This window comes from Drosophila mojavensis, unplaced genomic scaffold, assembly GCF_018153725.1.
Source record: "Drosophila mojavensis isolate 15081-1352.22 unplaced genomic scaffold, ASM1815372v1 contig_19, whole genome shotgun sequence".
NCBI classification, from domain to species: domain Eukaryota; kingdom Metazoa; phylum Arthropoda; class Insecta; order Diptera; family Drosophilidae; genus Drosophila; species Drosophila mojavensis.
Window position 1 is genome coordinate 2,058,519 of NW_025318726.1, and position 19,319 is coordinate 2,077,837.

General features: G+C 37.3%; 2 protein-coding genes across 3 annotated transcripts; both read right to left on the bottom strand.

The window, feature by feature from the left end:
• Window positions 1–1,439: 1,439 nt before the first annotated feature.
• LOC6572386 (AN1-type zinc finger protein 6) lies at window positions 1,440–18,385 on the bottom strand. Of its 2 annotated transcripts, XM_001998459.4 has the most exons (5): window positions 17,805–18,385; window positions 5,392–5,909; window positions 5,145–5,303; window positions 1,790–1,982; window positions 1,440–1,695 (listed from the first exon to the last, which is right to left on the bottom strand). In XM_001998459.4, exons 2-5 carry the CDS (start codon window positions 5,488–5,490, stop codon window positions 1,547–1,549), a joined length of 600 nt encoding a protein of 199 aa, XP_001998495.1. In that variant the 5' UTR covers window positions 5,491–5,909; window positions 17,805–18,385; the 3' UTR covers window positions 1,440–1,546. The 2 variants fall into 2 exon arrangements, with proteins under 2 accessions (XP_001998495.1, XP_015021846.1); XM_015166360.3 differs by lacking the exons at window positions 5,145–5,303; window positions 5,392–5,909; window positions 17,805–18,385 and adding an exon at window positions 2,262–2,692.
• Window positions 2,656–3,696, bottom strand: LOC26528693. The gene is made up of 2 exons (XM_015166361.3): window positions 3,412–3,696; window positions 2,656–3,305 (listed from the first exon to the last, which is right to left on the bottom strand). Exons 1-2 carry the CDS (start codon window positions 3,620–3,622, stop codon window positions 2,656–2,658), a joined length of 861 nt encoding a protein of 286 aa, XP_015021847.1. The 5' UTR covers window positions 3,623–3,696.
• Window positions 18,386–19,319: the final 934 nt, after the last annotated feature.

Here is a 19,319-nt window from a genome sequence, read left to right on the forward strand (position 1 = left end):
AAAATATATATATATATAGTTGAAAAAGCGCAACTTGCACTGCATTCGCCTGCTTCGCTAAGCTAGTTAATTGTATTGAATTTTCGTTTTGCTTTTTTGTGTAGGTTTATAAGAGTTTTAACACGCTGCTGCTCTCTGTCCACTTCCGTTCATCACTTCTTTGCGCCCTCACTGTGAGGCAGACATATATATAAAGATATACATATATACGTGTGTTTTCCATTTTCTCTTATGTATTTTTTTTTTTTTTTTTTTTTCAATATTTGTCCAAAGGAATTTCTATACATTTGCTTCATTTTTTTTTTTTTTTTTTGCCTTTTTGTTTTTGCTTTGCTTTTTTTTTTTTTTTTTAAATACATATAAATACATAATTAATTAATCAATAATTAAAAATTATGAATAGTTTTTTTTTTCGTAGATGGTGTTGCTTTTTTTGTTGCTATTGAATTAAACTTGAGTTTAGTTGTATTTTTTTTTTTTTTTTTTTTGCTTGCGTTTGTATTTTGGCCTTTTCGTTTCCTTTTTTTTTTATACATGCAACACATTACAAACACAAATTACACACGTTGGCTACATAAAATTTATCTTCTTTCGTGTAATTGTTAACAATTTGTTGATGCGTATTTTCTTGTTGCTGCGTTGTTGACGAGGCTTTCTTTGAATACAAAACTTTTGCAACCTGCAATAGGAATAACAAACTAGAGGTGCTTCGATTGTTGCCGTTGTTAAATATATATCTATATATTGTTGCTTGTTGTGTGTTGTGTCACAGGTCACCGTTCTTCGTAGGCAACAACAGCCAGCGACGATTGCTTGCTAACGCGCTAATACGCGTCTGGTTTAAGTTAGATTTTATGTTGTTGGTGTTGTAATGGTGATTGTTGTTGCAGTTGTTGTTGTTGCTGTTGGTGCTGCTGCTAATATTGTTGATGTTGCTGCTGCTACAGCATCTGCTGCTGCATCTGCTGCTGCATCTGCTGCGGCGGCTGCTAATAATTTTTGCTGCTGATTTTGATGGTGCCACTGCTGTGCGAACATTTTCATATATTAATGTCATTCCGAGCTGTTTCCTTTTTTTGCTGTTGCCATTGTAGTTGTAGTTGTTCTAGTAGTAGTTGTAGTAGTAATTGTTGTTGTTGTTGTTGCTGATTTTGCGTGGTATTTGGTTAACGTTTCTGTACTATTGTTTCATGTTACTGTTCACATTATAATTAAATTACAATTACAATTATTTATAGTATTTATAAATACATATACATCTATATACATATATGTGATATATATATTTCTATATATATACATATACATATATATTTATATGCATGTGTGAGTGTGAGTGTGTGTGTTGTGTGCGTGAGTGTGTTTTGTGTTTGTGTATGCGTGTGTGTATGTATGCGTATTATGTGTTTTCTTATGTTTTGGAGTTTTTTGTTTTGTTGTTATATTGATTTGTTGGTGCGTAGCGTGTGTATATATATACTATATCATAATGTGTAGTTGTTATTATTCTACGGCTACTGTTACTGGCACAATCTCTCCTCGCAATTCAAATCTTTTGAATTTTTTCGCCAACTACAACCGGATTATTGCGTCGAATCTCCTGGGCACCATGCTCTCTGTAGTCAAAGGTGCAATTGTGTTTATCGGAATAGCGATGCACGGCACAGTATAAGCCGCCACAGCGACACTGGAAACCTGTGAACAGAATGGGAAAATAGACAACACATTAGAATATCAATGAAAACTGGATAATCAAATATATTTATCTATATATTGTTGTTGCCCATACCAGTTAGGCCAACCTTCTTGCGGCATTCACCACATCGGTTCTTTTTCTTTTTGGCGTCCTTGTCGTCTTCCTTGTCTTTATCATCCTGCTCACATGCGGAGGCAGCTGCTTGTGTGGAAGTATTTGGACCAGACGCCGCAATTATGGCTTCGCTATTGGACTTGGAGGCTACTGCGGCTTCCTCGGTGATTTTCTAGACACAAGAAACATGAACAAATTTAATTTAAATGCCATCAACACACAAATACAACAACAACAACATCGTGTGAGCAATCTGTTCCAACTACATTCCCAAACTATTCAATAAAGATTTTGGTTTTTCTATTTAAAATTTATTTTTTTTATACATTATTTTAATGCTACCTGTGGGAATCTTCTTACAAGCGATCCCCCCACACCCTGTTCAACAAAAGAGACTACCTAACTAAGCGTGAATGTGTGTGTCTGTGTGTGATTGGGTCAGCGTGTTTACCCGCTTCTTGACAACCGCATCAACAGGAGGGGATGCAATGGCCCCCTTCAAGGGTTTTCTATGCTGGACAAGCTCGTTCTTTATGGGACTTTCTTCTGTGGAGCTCGTCTCTTTAATCCGGCGCTTGCTGTGCGACGTTTGATGCTGATGCTGATGTGGCGGCGATTGTTGTTGTTGTTGCTGAGGAAGCGGATTTGGCTGCTGCTGTTGTTGTTGCTGTTGTTGCGGTTGTGGTTGCTGCTGTGACGGCGGTTGTAGCTGCGGCTGGGCCAAGCGATGATCGGACTTTTGTCTCGGCTTCTCGGGTTTATCGCCATTGGATTGTTCCATTGCAAGCAACTACGTCACGGGCGTGTGACACCTGGGCTACAATTAGCGCACTAACTGCGCCGTCTTATTTTTTGGCTGCGCTTTTTAGGAGTAAAATATCCCGTTTTATATCCGGCTGTATGGAGTAGGCTAGACGCGGACACGGTCTAATTGCAGTCACCACCGGTTGGCGATTGCTTGTGCCGGCCTTGATGCGGGACTTGGTCAGCCGTTTGGCCTTGCGAGCTACGCCAGCTACGGACGGCTTGGCGGCTAAGGGCGGTGGTGCCTTGCGACCGCGCGCAGTTGCCACAGGCTCGACGTCTATGGCCGCGCCACTATGTTGCACGTTGCGGCGCAGGACAGAGCTGGACTTCTGCGATATGGATAGCTCAAGCTTGCTCGCGACGCTCTTTCCGCCACCCGACGAGAGCGGGCGGTTGCGCTTGAGCTTCTTAATGGGCTTTTTGAGATGCAGCTCGCCTATGCGCGTCTTCTTATCGGTGGCCGGAAAGGTGTGCACGTTAGTCGAGAATTTAACCTTGCGGGAGCCGCTGGCCTCAGCTTTGCCACTCCTCCCAATTGGGGCGATCACCGACGCACCAGCGGTCTTTCGTGACAGTGAACTCTTTTTGACTTGACAATCAGCTATGCTCAAAGACGGCGGGACACGAGCTGACTTGGCACCAGAGCCAGAGGCGCTACCGTTGCCTGCCTTACGGATTCCTCCGTCCGCTAAGGAGGTGCATCGCAGCGCCGGATTGGGAGATGAAGGGAAAACAACATTAATGCTACTGCGCAATGCCTATGGGATAGGGAGTAGAGGAACTGCATCGTATACCCTTTGGTGTGACTGAGCTGCCTACTCTCACTGGTACACGTACGGGTCTGGGTGGCGTCTGTGCTCCGGCCTTAACACGCGCCACCTTCTTGCGCTTGCGGCGATGCACTGTCGTCGGCACGGAGCACGAGCTGCCCTCCAAACCAACGTTTACGGGGCTAGTGGCACCTTTGCGGACTGAAGGCAGGCGAGAACCCCCCAAATTAGGCATTCCTTTTAAATTTCGGATTTTTATGGAGAAATTTTGTGAACCAAAACACTAAACCAAATGTTGAAAGTCTACACATACTACGATACATTTCGCCTTGTGCCCAAATAACTGATGTTAAACTCAAAGGTATTGCCACCTGAACATACACACACTTATTTAACGCAAGTTCTAAGAGACTCTGATCCTGAGGAGGGACTGCTCAAGGGAGTAGAGTCAGGGATCGACTAAACCAATCATTTCTACACCTTCATATATCCTCATATATGAGTACTACCCATGTTTCTTTGGTGATCTGCTAAGATCTCTACTCTTATGCTATTCTTAATTTCTATAGGCTTTATACGACCTATAAATTGTTATGCAGCTGATAAAACTAGCAGTTAATTAGCATAATACAGGTGAACAATAAATATAAATAGTATTTCAAGTCGAAGTTTTCTACAGTAGATGACTATTAATGTAATGATTATAATCTTAGTTGTAGCTCAAATTTGCACGAAATTTTTTCTTTCTTTACATTTGCCTACCAAAAACGATAGTGACCACAATATGTCAATATATATTATCATAATATCCTATAGTAACTACATTAATAGTATTAATATCTATGTAATAGAGGTTCACTAATCGGCCTATGCTCTAATTTTATATTACTTCAATTTACTATTCACAATTATAATAAAATAAAGAATAATTTATGCAATTAACCGTGATGTATACGGACTCCAAATATATATGGAATTTCAACTCAAACAATTTTAGTAGGTTCTATCATTAATGATAAATAAATATCAAATATTTGTATCAGTTTCCGAATAATTTTGGTATCTCCTTCAGTGCGAACAATTTTCTTTACAATCTATCTAACACTTATACTAATTTGTACCAACAAATGTTGTAGCTTAAAAAGTATCTTATGTAGATATCAATTTCCATCACTTAATGTATTTAGCTTAGTTTCAACTTATTGCATCTTAACTGATCTATGTGATCTGCTGATATTACTTGATAATTGCAGACAATATTATTCTATTGCTTGATTCGTAGACTCTAAAATGTGAAAGATACAGCAGGTGCGAATGGGTGAGCAACAGTGTAGTGCAGTTGGGGAAACAACAGTTTTTGATTCACTGCAGAGCAGCGGATGCTATAGACGTGGTTTCGTGGCGTTCTCAGAGTGGGGCGAATAGCGGGGAGCAATATAACAGACACGATTCACGAATTTGTAATCAATTGGGTTTACCTTGTCAACTCCGCCGTAGTTTGCAGCGACACGTGGCCAGCACAGCCAACACACACGATGCACTGTTACACTGAACGTTTCCTTCTATATCTTACACATACAAGTTGTTTACACTATTTCACTTATAAGAAGACTAAATTTATATCCAAAAAACAAAAAAATTTGTGACTGACTGATGAAAAATACAAAGAAATCAGAGGCGTCCCCGAACTGCTTGGCCTACTAAAGGAGCCGAAACAAGAAAGCCCACATCGATGATGGCTTTAACATGGGACTCACCTCTTTGATATCACTGTGTGATTGCTGTAAGCTCTGTACCGTGGGCTGTGCAGTGTGGGTTGTTGCGATGACCGGACTGAATGTGGGGCTAGGCTGTGGGCTTGGAACTGACACAGGTGTGCTGCTCACAGGTGGCTGTTGCTTTTTTCTAAGCGAGTCCTACAAAAATAGGGATCCAAATGTTAATATGTGCGTGGCTTCTCTCAAAAATTGATTCGTGAGCAACGGCGGCTCTTTGCATACTTACCTTGTAGCAAACTGAACACAGGCCATCTGTAGCGGGATTACCATAGAAACCGCATCCCGAGCGGCACATGGGTTGCATTGGATTTGATTCACGTTCCATTCTGGCTGTATCAAGTTTATGAAGTTTTATGTGTGTGAGTTTTTGATTGTGTGCGTGCGTCTGCGTCTGCGTCTGCGTCTGTGTCTGTGTCTGTCTCTGCGTCTACGTGTGTGCGCGTAAGTTTCAATAAATTACTCCACAACGATGGATCAACGATGGATCGACGATGGAATCGTCTATACGTCTTTGTTGTTGTTGACTTTCGCCCAGCGAAATATGTTTCGATTATTTCCTGTTGCTGCTGCGGCGTCAGCAACTTCGACTGCGTTCCTTTCGCCTCGTGTTTGTTTTCTTGATGTTTTATTATATATAATCAGTTCGTATTACTGTTTACTTAACTAGCTTCCGTCCAAATAATAATTAGCTTGCTTCGTGACTGACACGCGGAGCAACTAGAGTTTTTCAATCCAATCGTTAATCTGCAAAACAAATTCAAAGTAAAAGTCGATTAGTTCAGTTGCCAACACGAAATCGCACTAAAAAATACTCGAAAAACAAATGCGAAATTGATGTATAAATACATTCGATATATCATTGCTTTTTTTTACTTTTTTTTATACCCTGAACCCATTGAAAATGGGAAATCAGGGTATAATGGTTTTGTGAAAAAGTATGTAACGGGCAGAAGGAGGCGTGGCAGACCCCACAAAGTATATATATTCTTGATCAGCGCGATGAGCTGAGTCGATATAGCCCTGTCCGTCTGTCCGTCTGTCCGTCCGTCCGTCCGTCCGTCCGTCCGTCCGTCCGTCCGTCCGTCCGTCCGTATGAGTGCGTCGATCTCAGAAGTTATAAGAGCTAGAGAGCTGAAATTTGGCATGCATACTCGTGTGTACCATACGCAGTACGAGTTTGCTTTATTTTTTCGATAAATCGTCCGATAACTTTTTTATCGAGAATAATCGAAAAATTGATTTTGTTTTTTTAGCCTAATTTGAACATTATTAGACCTGTTGTCTTCAAATTTGCGTTGTATATAAAGTTAATCGATACAAAGATTTTGTAATTTACAGATTTTGGATACCACGCCCCCTTCTCCCCCAATTTGTAAAAAACGCATTTCAAGTACTAGAGACTTGTGCTTTGAAATGTACACACATATTCACCATATGATTACACTCTAAAAGTTTCATTAAGATCGTATGACTACAAAAGAAATTATTCGACAAATAAATTCTCATAATATTGCCCACACTGCAGCGCAGCCCAAGCGCAGTCGCTGCTTACTGCGCAGTTAGCAGAGCGCAGGCTTATGCGTGCGTGTGGATGCATGTGTATGTATGTGTGCATAAAAGAAGTGCAGAATGATTAGAATATCAGCTTAGAGGGTTCAGGGTATCTCCTAGTCGAGCAGTCTCGACTAGAGTCTTCTTACTTGTTTTTTTTTTTTTTTTTTTTTTTTTTTACTATAAATACTATAAGAGTTATGTCAAAGCTCCACCTAGGTATACAACCTTCAAGAGTGAACAATCGCATATGCAAATGCATTTCGTCAATTATTTAATAAAGAAAATAAAAAATACATTTTGTATTTAGCTGCGGCGATTGTTGTTCAAAAGAAACAATAAAGTTGTAAACAAAACAAAAACACTCAAAGAAGAGAGCGCAAAAATAACGATTGCGTTGGGCCATAAACAAACAAAAATTACATCTGGTTTTTTTTGGTTCCTCCTCAAGGCTGTCAACATACACATACACATACATACTCGAGTACACACCGATATAAATAAACACGATCCATGCACGCACACAGGCACTCATAAATACGATCCACTCACGCACACACACACAAGCGAAGCAGAGAAATAAGTTAGACTCAAACCAGTTTCAACCAACACAAAGCCATCCACATTAGAGAGGTGAACAGACAAAGACCAACAGAGAGACTGAGAGAGAGAGATGGAGAGCTAGAGAGTAAAGATATGGAAAGAGAAATAAAGAAATACTTCACAAGAGTGATAAACAGCAAATTAAACAAGTTATATTTTCTTTTTCAATTTTGCTGGCACAAACAGGTATATCTAGTTGATTCAAAATTGTATATCGAATATAAAATAAATTAATATATTATAGTATATATCGATATTTCGATAAAAAAAAAATCTATACAGTACTTCCAAACTCTGTATATCTTACAATAACTTTCCCAGCTTATTAACTAAAGAGAAACTCTATGGCCAATGGCTTGGTTCCAATTGGCTAAACAATTGTAATCGATATCATTATTAATACAATCGCATAAAAATTTTATAATAAATATAAATAAATCTATAAAACACTGCAATAGAGGCTTATCTGTGTATCTTTGAAAGTATTTGCCTTATAGTGTTACAAATTCCTATTCTGAGAAAATACTTTTAAAGACAATATCATAACTCAACAAAAGCTACGTGCTTCTCTTTAACTTTTATTTAATGTAAAAACGGTTTCGGTTAAAGCAGAGCTGATAGAGATTATTCATATATACATATGTATATATAGTCTTTAAGGTTTCAAGCAGTCCAGTCCTCGTTCTTATTGCAGTATGATTTTGCAAAATTAGACGTTTAATGACAGTCGACTGCTGTTAATTTCATAGTTACGTACACATGTATATACATATGCATTTGTATGATACGGCATATATCTGAGTGTGTGGTTGATTTCCTGCTGTTGCGGTTAATTTAAAGCAAAAACAGCTGTCAGTCAACGATACGTTTCTCTCTCTCTCTCTCTCCCTCTCTTTTTCTCTTTGGCAATCACCCCAGACATGAAAATGTCAACTGCCAACACACATACAAACACACATGTGTAAAAGCAATTCCCCACACGTTCCCAATTACGTTTAAACACATTGAGCAAGCAAAAGCAAGAGAGAGAGCAGCTGTTAACGAACGAGAGCTTACATACATACACAAGCACACCCTAGACACCACACCATGCGCAGCGCCAAATATTTGCCTGCGAAGCGAACAGAAAAATAAAATGAAAATGTATTTCTGATTACCAGAAGCTTTGCGCTGCTGTTTTCTGTTATGTGTGTTCATTTGCTTTTTATACATATTTACGTATTGTATTCTAGCGTATATACCCATATATTTTTATTTATACGTCTGCTAACAGTGTGTTATGAACTATGTAAACTAAAGTGAGTGAGCACATTAACGTTTATGGCGCTTTACCTATGTACATAACAGAAAGGAAATCATATGACAGTATGGCTCTATGATTAACAGATGACTGAATGTGTCACTCACTCAACTTGCTGTGACGTCACTGTGGCTCTCATTAAACTTAAAATACCACACAACTGAGTTGCTCAGCAACAAATGTACGTACGTACGTGCCTATGTACATATGGATATGAAAACATGTGTGTGCCAAATGCGCATTTGTGAGCATTGCATAAGAAATACATAATAACAGTGCCAAGTACTAACTGCAAAGCATTCAACAGCATAAACAAACGTATGCTGTCCAGAGATAGCAACAAGTTAGACAATTGGCGGGGAGTCATCGACTTGAGAGTCACCCTGTACAGGTGTACGTGATAATATTAAATATTTATAAATATGTAAATATTTATTTATATTTATAAATAAAACATTTTAACCAATCTTAACACTCCTTATGAATACAGGTTATACAAATATTAAAGTGAACACGAATTCCACAAATAAGTTAATTATTTAATACAACTGCTCAGTCGGTCGCACTGCGTTATTAAGTAAACAGGATTCTTAGCACTGCAATATTAAAACGGTAATACGCGAATGAGACTAAAACAAAGTAAAGGTTAATGTGCCGTTGACCTGTATTTAAATCACGAAAGTTACAACAGGAAAAATGAAGGGGTGAGCAGAGCAGCATAAAAGGTAAGGAGCGACATGAGAAGGAACACAAAAAAAACACATACAAAGGGAGAGTGAGAGACAGACACACAAACACATACACACAGCGTAAACAGTCATGCATGGGCATACGCTTGGTGACTGCGCTTGAGTCATTTTTACATATTAATGAAGGAGTTAAGCGACCAGACAACAACAGCTACAACAAACCAAACGTCGAGCAAGAAGCTGATGAAATGCACAGAGGAACAAACATCAGCGGCTCCAAGCTGAGCCGCACATTGAATTATTAAAACTTTATTAAAAAGAGCACAAAAAGAAGACCGGGAGAGGAGAGCGAGTAAGCAACATGGCGGACATCTGAGCTCGGCCCATGAATGAGCTTTAAAAGCCATGTCGAAGAATGCGCCACTCTTCCGGCCACAAATCAAGAATAAGAACTCAAACAAGCAATAAGGGGCATCCACTATAGCACACAAAAATAATCAATCAAAGTGCTATGCCTAGTCGAAGATAAAGCTGGCAATTTAAATGGCTTTCAATTCCACCTGCAAGGCATTATAAATTAACGGCAAACGAAAAGACATATGCTCCACAAGAGAGCACACACCTTAAGAAGCTCTTTGCTGGCTACCTCCAAGGGTCATTAATCACGATAAAATTACAAACTTATAAATTTGCGTGAAATGACGAACAGATGATAATAACATACTAACAGATGTTAATAACATGAGAGCTCCAAAGGCAACTAAACAGTGTTATTTAACAGACATATTTATTCTTTACTCATTTCCACCTAAATACATATTTAGGTTATATTTATTTATTGATTATTTTATATTGATTTAAAAATTATGAAAATAATTTCTTTTTAAATTGAATTTAATTGATAAACCTTAAGGTGTGGTACTATAAATGTTAATAACATAACAGATTCAATGCAGAAAATCTGTTTAACAGATAAATGCACTACAAATAAGCCACAGGCACGAAGCACAGTTTGTAACACCTGTCTCAAATTATGTCTGTGGATCGCTCTTTGTATAAAGACACATGCACAGCCACATAAACACACATACTTATACATATGGAAGGAAACAAACCAACTCGACTGAATGAAATTTGACTGTTTCGGAAAAGAAAGGAATGGCAATGGCTATGTCAGCTTCTGGTTGCCTAAAACTGGTTAGCTCAACCTCTTCTGCAGAGTGCAAGAGTGAGAGAGCTCTATGTGAACATTTTAGGATGAGGAAAGCAAATAATAACAGGAGGATCTGAAAGGATGCAGCTAAAGGGAATTACCTTGAACTTTTTGTTGGCCGCTATCCAAGACAAAGACAGAGACGGAAGACGGCAGATGAGATGAGACATATCATGGTGCTGGCAGCATCAACAATATGGCGAGCACCCGACACAAACACACATACATTCATACACAGACTGTAGCCGTGCACATACATATACATTCTTAACAAAAGAAATAATACAATTACTAAAACTATGTAGAATGAGCACACAAATACCCTTGAAACTATATTAACCAACGCGATCAGAGCATAAAATCTTTGTTAACTAAACAATTAAGAATTCTCTAGGCAATTCTTTCAAATTATTGCCAAATATATATCTATTTGCACACAAGCGTACATATTGTAGATAAACAGCTGCGGTCATAAAAATAGTAGTAAATAGTAATATAAGCATCTAAATTAATAACAATACATATTAATCTTAATATTCATCTCAAATTGTTTTCAAAATATTGCACTTATCACTAAGTTTATTTGTCCAACATTTATTGCACTACTATTTTTATGACTTCCGCTTTATATCTACCTAAATATGTATTAGTTAACATACATACACTCATGCATACATACCCATATCTAACATCTATGTATCCATCCACTTATATATGTCTGAATGATGTTGAATCGATCGAGTAATTAATAAACATTATGAAGCCACATGAGCGGAAGGTATTGTATCAAACTTTTGGTTTATTATTATTTTTTTTTGTTTTCAAATTTATGAGTGTCAATAATTTATTTCAGCTAAACACACACTACATACATGCATACTCGTATATACACCTTGTATGAATAATGTGCTTGGGCATCTGTATATATGTATTTACACACAGGCCATAAACAATAAAAAGTAATAATAACATTCAGACGCAGCTCCAACATCTCAGACTCTCGGCCAGACGGTCAGAACGGTGCAAACGAGCTCTCGACTCGACTCGACTCGCTCCTGCTGCTGCTGCTGCTCCTGTTTCATACACGCCACAGGTTGCACCACACTTGCACACACACATATATACATTGGAAAAATAAACAGCTAGGTGTGCACTTGGCAGGCAGTGTGCGAGAGTGCGTTTGTGTGTGTTTTCACAAAAGGACCCCCCTCCCTTGAATAACTCCTAAATTCTCATGTTGCCGAGCTGCTGCAGCAGCAATAGCGCAGCCGACGACTCACTTTACAATTACACACACACACACAGAGTTTTGTAGAAAGATTAATGGAAATCGCATGGGAAAATGAAATATGAGAAACTCTACAAAAGTAGCTCTCAGCAACTGACAGGAGGAGCGGGAAAAGAGAGAGGGAACGGCAAGTCAATGAGAATAAGGTTTAATGCGAGCACACAAGGTTCACGTTGACAACTAACCACCATCACCACCACCAGCAGCAGCAGCAGCAGCACCACCGCCACCACCATGAAGATCGTGGGGCGTTGCCGTCGTTTTCGTGCATGGCACGAAAGCATGAAGAAGAGCTGGAGGAGCAATGTGTGGAGCGGAACTAATGGCCATGCGAACGAAGTTCATTGTAAAATAAAATGTAAAGACTAAAGAAACTAAGTAACTAAATAAAATAATTAAAACAAAATCGTATAAAGAAAAGATCGTCATAATTTCCACTCGCAGCGCTGATTCAAAGATGGAGCCCAGAAATGAATTAATTAAATTCAGTAAATTGTTTAGAATTATGAAACAAATTAAAAAAGCAAATAATAAAACAAAATGAAAAAAAAAAAAAAAAAAAAAAAAAAAACATAATAATAATAAAATAATTTAAAATGTACTTCATTCTTCGATCTATATGTTTAAAGCACCAACAGAAATACACTCAATAATTTACTTTGATTTATAATTAATAATTTAATACCGTAATTTGCTTTTCATTGAAGTTATTGATTTTAATTTAATTTTATATTCATTTATTATTGCTACTTTTTATTTTTATATACCCATATCTTGTTTTCTATATACATACATGTTTATTTACTTTGTACTTTTCACACAGCATCCCTCACGCGCTTTGAAGGTCATTCGAATGCATTAAACTTTGCTCAGTGACTTAAATGGTTATTGACCCAAGCCAGAAGAGACAATTTAAGACATGACAGACTCGATACTTAAGCTCAAGCATACGAAACGCGGAAACCTCCAAATTGAACTAGCTATATATCTATAATATGTATATGTACGGGTATATATTTTCGACAACCTCTTTTGTGCTATTGAACTTTGCCGTTGTCGCTTGAACTTTGCAGCAACAACTGAAGGCTACGGCGTACAGCTGCCAGCTGAGTCAGTGACGTTGACGTCAGCTCTGTGGGAGAGCAGAGTTGGGGGCGTGTCATTGACAACAGAGCGAACAAAGTTCATATCATTGATATTCATTAAACACATTACATCGGATACATACATATATACGTACATGCGTACGCACACATACATACATACATAACCGTACACATAGCTGTATTCTAAGGCAATGAACTGTAGGCAGGAGACGCGACCACAAAGGCAGAGACAAAGAAGACCAGGGCGAGGCATTCGTCAGGGTACGAAAACGACAAAGAAGAAGCAATGCAAAAGCCAAAAGGAAGGCAGACAGGCAAACTACTAAAAAAAAAAAAGAGCAAAGGTTTCGCTTTTCATCTGCCTTCGCTAACGGTACAGGCGAGAGTTGACTGTTGCCATAGAAGCAAGGCAATGTGGTGAATATACCAATGCAGCACAGCGCTGCTTCAACTGTGGTGAGAAAAAAGACAAGCAAACAAAATTAAAGCTGGTCGCTGGGGCGGGTGCTGGGCAACCGTTTTACGCATTAAAGTTCCACAAGTTCCACGGATGGAGTCAAAGTGGACACTGGAAGACACTTCAGAAGGCTAGCGGATATAACGGGGCGGTAATATATTTTATTCGATGTCATCATTATTAATCGAACTGAATGTCAAGGGTAAAGACAACAATCGATTACTTACGTTAAGGCCGTAATAGGCCCCAAGTGAAACAATTTCAAAATTTGCGCTGCAAGGTAGATTTTAAAAGGATACAGAATAAAAGCAACTTTACCACCTAGTATATATGAATGTATGTAAATGTAATGCCATATGTACATATGCCTTTATACTTAATTGAGTTAAATACATTGATAGAAACGGAAAACAATTGCATAAGCAAGCAAACACAAACTTGAGATACAGCGATGTTTGTAGCGATTATACAATTATACAAAGATTCATCTGTATTGATCAGAGAGAATTAAGCACTAAAAATAGCTTAATAGAATCAAACAACGAAACTCTCCGACGTCGTCCACTGTGCAATGCTTGCCTAAGCTCAAAAAATGTTCAATTATGTTGTTTCATGTAAAAAAAATAAATGCATTATTAATGTTATTAAATACAAGTAGGTATCAAAAAAATTTTATTGTTTGGTTTTCCCCAATGGGCGGTTATAGCTCACATTTCAATCCATCATTCAGCATTTGTCAAATGACATTAGCTACGAAAATAACACAAGCACACACATGCAAACGGCACATGCACTTTGTACTAGACTAATAAGCACTCCCTCTCTCTCTCTCTCTCTCTCTCTCTCTCTCTCTCTCTCTCTCTCTCTCTCTCTCTCTCTCTCTCTCTCTCTCTCTCTCTCTCTCTCTCTCTCTCTCTCTCTCTCTCTCTCTCTCTCTCTCTCTCTCTCTATTTTCATTTAGTAAGCAGTTATAGAACACCAACACAAAAGCACTTCAATAATGCTAAGCTTTATTGTTGTTTTGCTGCTGCTGCTGGCAGTGCAAAAGCCACAGTCAGAGGGCGTGCGAGAAGACAGAGACAGAGACAGCGATCACAGTTAGTGCGTATTGCGTCGTGCGGGACGGCCGAACGGCGGAGTAGAACCATTTACACGCGACCTAAAAACAAACCAGCAGACCAACAAAAAATGAGGTCGTGGCCATCCACGCGTCGCTATGTTGGCGACGGCGGCAGCGGCGGCGAAGGCAAGAGATGGCCCGAGCAGCTGACACAGACGTCGACGTCGAAGTCGACGTCGAAGTCAACGCCGACGATGACGCGCGCTTATCATCTATTTATATGTATGTGAGTACAAGAGAGACAAAAACAGATGCGGGAGGGAAAAAGCGCAAGTTGACAAAAATATATATGCAGTACTTGACTTGTAACTACCCTGTAAATTAAATATATTATAATTTTATAATTATATATAACGTCTGTCTTATAGCTTGTATATTTTTAAGTATTTATACAAATTTCTTTTTTTAATATCCATTTAAAAATAGAGAGAGTATCACAAGACCTGTGTCAGCAATTAGTTCAGAGAGAGCTACAAATATTATACTATGTGAACGAGAGACGCTGACGACAGCGGGGACTTGTTTGTTTTTATTTTGTTATTTGTTTTGCCTTCGTCATCATGACTTCACATACACACACCTACACATACATAGATAGACACGTCTGTGTGTGCATGAATGTGTATGTAAAGCGTATGTATATAGAGATACATATATACGTAGCCATCTTCTTAATGGGAAATGTGTAATACAATTTGCATAAATTTATAGCAAACAAAATATATACATATATATTATACATTTTCGAGAGGCTGCCAGATAATGACAACTGTTGTTTATGGACTTTCGAATGGTAAACAAAACCGAATTCTCTTGAAAATTAGTCATAGCATTTGAAGTTCATTAAAGTTCGCTCACTCGGGGACTTGGACTCGAACCCAGGCTAACCAACACTCGACTATAGAGCAATGAACTGCATGGTGTATATAGCAGATGTATTTAAATATTATTTCAAGAATGAATCAATACTTACAAGTCGATTAGCTGATTTGCCTATTATTAAATTAAATGTGTGCTTATGAAATGCATTAAACATTATCGCAATTCGATTTGATTTCCAATTGATTTCGAAGCACAGCTAACGGAAAGCCCATTCGAATGACTTCCGGGGTAAAATACACATTAGGTATTACAGGTAATTAATGGCAATAAATATGCGCTTGCATTCATAATCTTGAATCTATGTAAGCGGGAATGCGGTACACGGACTAGGACTTGACTGAACCTGAATTGATTACAGGATATGCATATTATTTATATATTTTAAAATTAAAAATTAAACATGGGCATTGATCAATTGTGTTCATTCAAAACATATACATATTATATAAATATTATATATATGTATTCATTATAACAGTAGCGACGTGTATAATTTTACTTATTTGTTACAGTGGCGTAAAACGTGATCGCGATAATGTACAGAGTAATAATAAGAGCGATAAGGGCCAGACTCGATACACGTGCCGTACTCAAATGCGGGCTGAGTAAATACTAAACAAACACGATTAGAAGTCTACTGCAACAATTGAAACACTCATATAACACACGTACAGTCAATATGTACAAACAATATGAAACACTTTTGTTAAAAAATACATATCCTATACATATCCTCTATTTTTTTTTATTTCTCTTTATTTTTTACCTTTGTGTTTTTTAATAATTGAGTTTTTTTTTTTTTTTTTTTTTTTTTTTTTATTTATTTATTTAATTTAGTTTAATTTTTTTTTTATATAATAATAATTTTTATTATTTTTTAATCTATATTTCATATTTATTACTAATTGAAACAACCTTCTCTTTATCTTTATATATTTTGCTGTTCGTCACGTCTCTTTAAGCCTGTTCTTTAACTCAATATATTTTCCTACACATTTAGAATTAATTATGGCTCCACACACACAACAAATAATGTAATCAAGTGTTAATCAGCAGCTCGAGATTTTCGTAACGCCCAACAAAAAAGTGAGTTTAGCATATGAACGCTACCTATTGGGCAAGTGAAAATATAGCTTAGCTCTGCTTAAATATTAGTTTAATATAGAAATAATAATAAATTCCCTTTTTCTTCCCTCTAAAAGAACAACATTAGATATATCGATGCAACGATAATCGATAGGCCAAAAAAAGGCATCTATCGCTACGTCCCAGCAACACATGAGTAAAATTCTAGCACCGCATACACATACACAGACGCATCTATCAACATATGGGCACATATGAGAATATGCATACGTAGGGGCGCACACACGTATGCACGAATTCGTGTCAATTGGATTTGCATATGGCAGCAAAAAACAAAATATATGCCCTCATAGAAAACAAATGTTGTGTGCCCTCATAAATGTGATGCGCCTCCTCTGCCTCTGATAAGAAATAATAGATAATGCGTGTCAGGCAAATATTATTGCTGACTTATTGTGCTGTGACTCGCCCAAACGCAAATGTACATGCATATATGTTCGTATGTGTATGTGTGTTTACATAAATGTATGCGTGGTGGTGACTCATCCAGAAAGAGAACAGCACACAAATTTCTAATCATGAACTGCATTCTGCTATTCATATTCGTATGAGTGTGCGGGTGTGTATGGAAAGTAATTGCAAGCAAAAGAAAAGTGAAGTTTAACGTTTTACATCACTGGAAATTGATTTACATTGTGAGTTGACAATTGAAATAAGCTGAAGTGCCACCAACGTCCTTGATCATATTTTGGCAAGGAGAAAACGAATGATATTATAGCGAAAGTTTTATCACTAAAAAAATACTGCTAAATGTCGAAAATAAAAGTTAAACAAAACCACACTTGACCACTTCGTCAATGTATATGTATGTGCACTCATACATACACATATTTAAGTGCAAATAAAATGCGAAGGTTAAAGCTTGCGGTTGAATCGATGTATATATATGTACGTTATTCACACAAATATACATAAATATATGTATGCCCACACATTGATTGCAGTATGTACGAGCACTGTTGTTTTTGTCTACTACTATTTTATCAGACTTTGGCATTCATTTTCTTTGCTTGAACTGCGATTTATTTTGTTTTACGCGACATGGCAACGTCTGTTCTATGACATTGCATATAAAGGCACACACACAATCTCACATGGATGGATACTCTTGTGTGAGCGCGTGTGAAAGAGCGAGAGAGAATAAGTATGAGTGGTGAGCTCAATGCTGCGCTCATGTTGAAATTTAGCTGTTAATGGTGGTGAATAAGCGCGAGAGAGTGTCACGACGACGTAGGCGAAAATTTAATAATTTTTTCATCAGAAACGCTTAAGTTATGCACTTACTTTGAAAGCTTCTTGTAGTAATTTCAATTTATTGCAAGTGGTTAAGCATTTAAAACAAAAACGCCAGTTTCGTTTGAATCACAGTTGAATTTTTTTTAATGATTTAGTTGGTTTTGCTCCTTTTTTTTTTTTTTTTTTTTTTCACAAATAATACAGATGTAAAAATTTCTGATCAATTATAAACTTTTCGTGGGGAATTGCACAGTGCAGGGGCAAATACAAATTAAATATGTAAGTATATCACAAATTATGGTTAACTTTCTTTTTATTTTAAACAAACTAAATTTTTCTTGCACACAACGCTCACGACGACGACGTTAGCAGCAACGCTGGCGCGGATTTAATAGACCCGATTGGCTTGACGAGCGCTCGACGATTTTTTGTAACAAAAATTGTAAAATCATTTACAAATTATGCCAAATCAACACGGCGCGCACGCACACAAAGACACAAAGCCAGCTAGCGAAGCAGACAGAGACACAGCGCGTGTATTGTATTGTGGATGACAGTTGTAGTTGTAGCAAAACCCAACGTGGATTTGATCCTCCAAACTCGATGTGAAGTCTCCAAGGTTCAACGCACGAATGAAACGGCGAAGCAGAACGCAAGTCAGTCGAGTAAAAATGAAATTGGGTATGTTATACTCAAAATGTACTGTTGTTGTCTCTGCAGAATATGTTAACACAAAAAGTAATTTATTTCTAGCAATGCTACAACTTTCTTTCATCAATTTTAGATTTTACATATTTAAACATAGTCCCGCAAAATATCACATTTATATTTATTACCTGTCCACAGAAAAGTATTCTAGGAGATTATTCATTATTTTGTCACTTAACAGCGCAAGTTAACAGCGAGTTGAATAGCGTAGCATTAATAAACCAGACGTACATATGTATATATGCATGCATGTATACAAAATCATATATGTATGTATACACTTAAACATTGACGGAAGTGTGAGCAAAGTAATGCACACATACATATGTACATATAAATGTGTATAAAAAACAAGAGAGAACTTACATATGGTGAAAAACATACAAGAAAATATTGTATGAATGTATGTTCGCACTTATGTATGTATGTATGTATGTTTATATGAATATACGTAATATGGCTGCAGCGCATATTAGTGATAAAACAGCAATGAAAATATAACATTCTGCCATGCCAAATTTAAGTTGTTGAATAACAACCAACGAAAACTAAAAGCTCTTGCGAAAACACAAACACTGAAATAATAAGTGCCTAGTTTCAAGGTACACCGAAGTATTAAATTATAAATATTAGAATTGCTGCTCTGTGAGATCTTCAGTTCAATTAATCTTTTTAAGAACTTCAGAAAATAAAGTAGACTTTTTATTTCTCTTTAGGTACCATATACAAAAAATATATATACTACATACATACATAATAATATAAATTATTTTTGCCATTCAGACAGACTGGAATGTTCGAGATATTTTATATAGAAAATACATACATACATACCTGTATGTATGTAAATATATG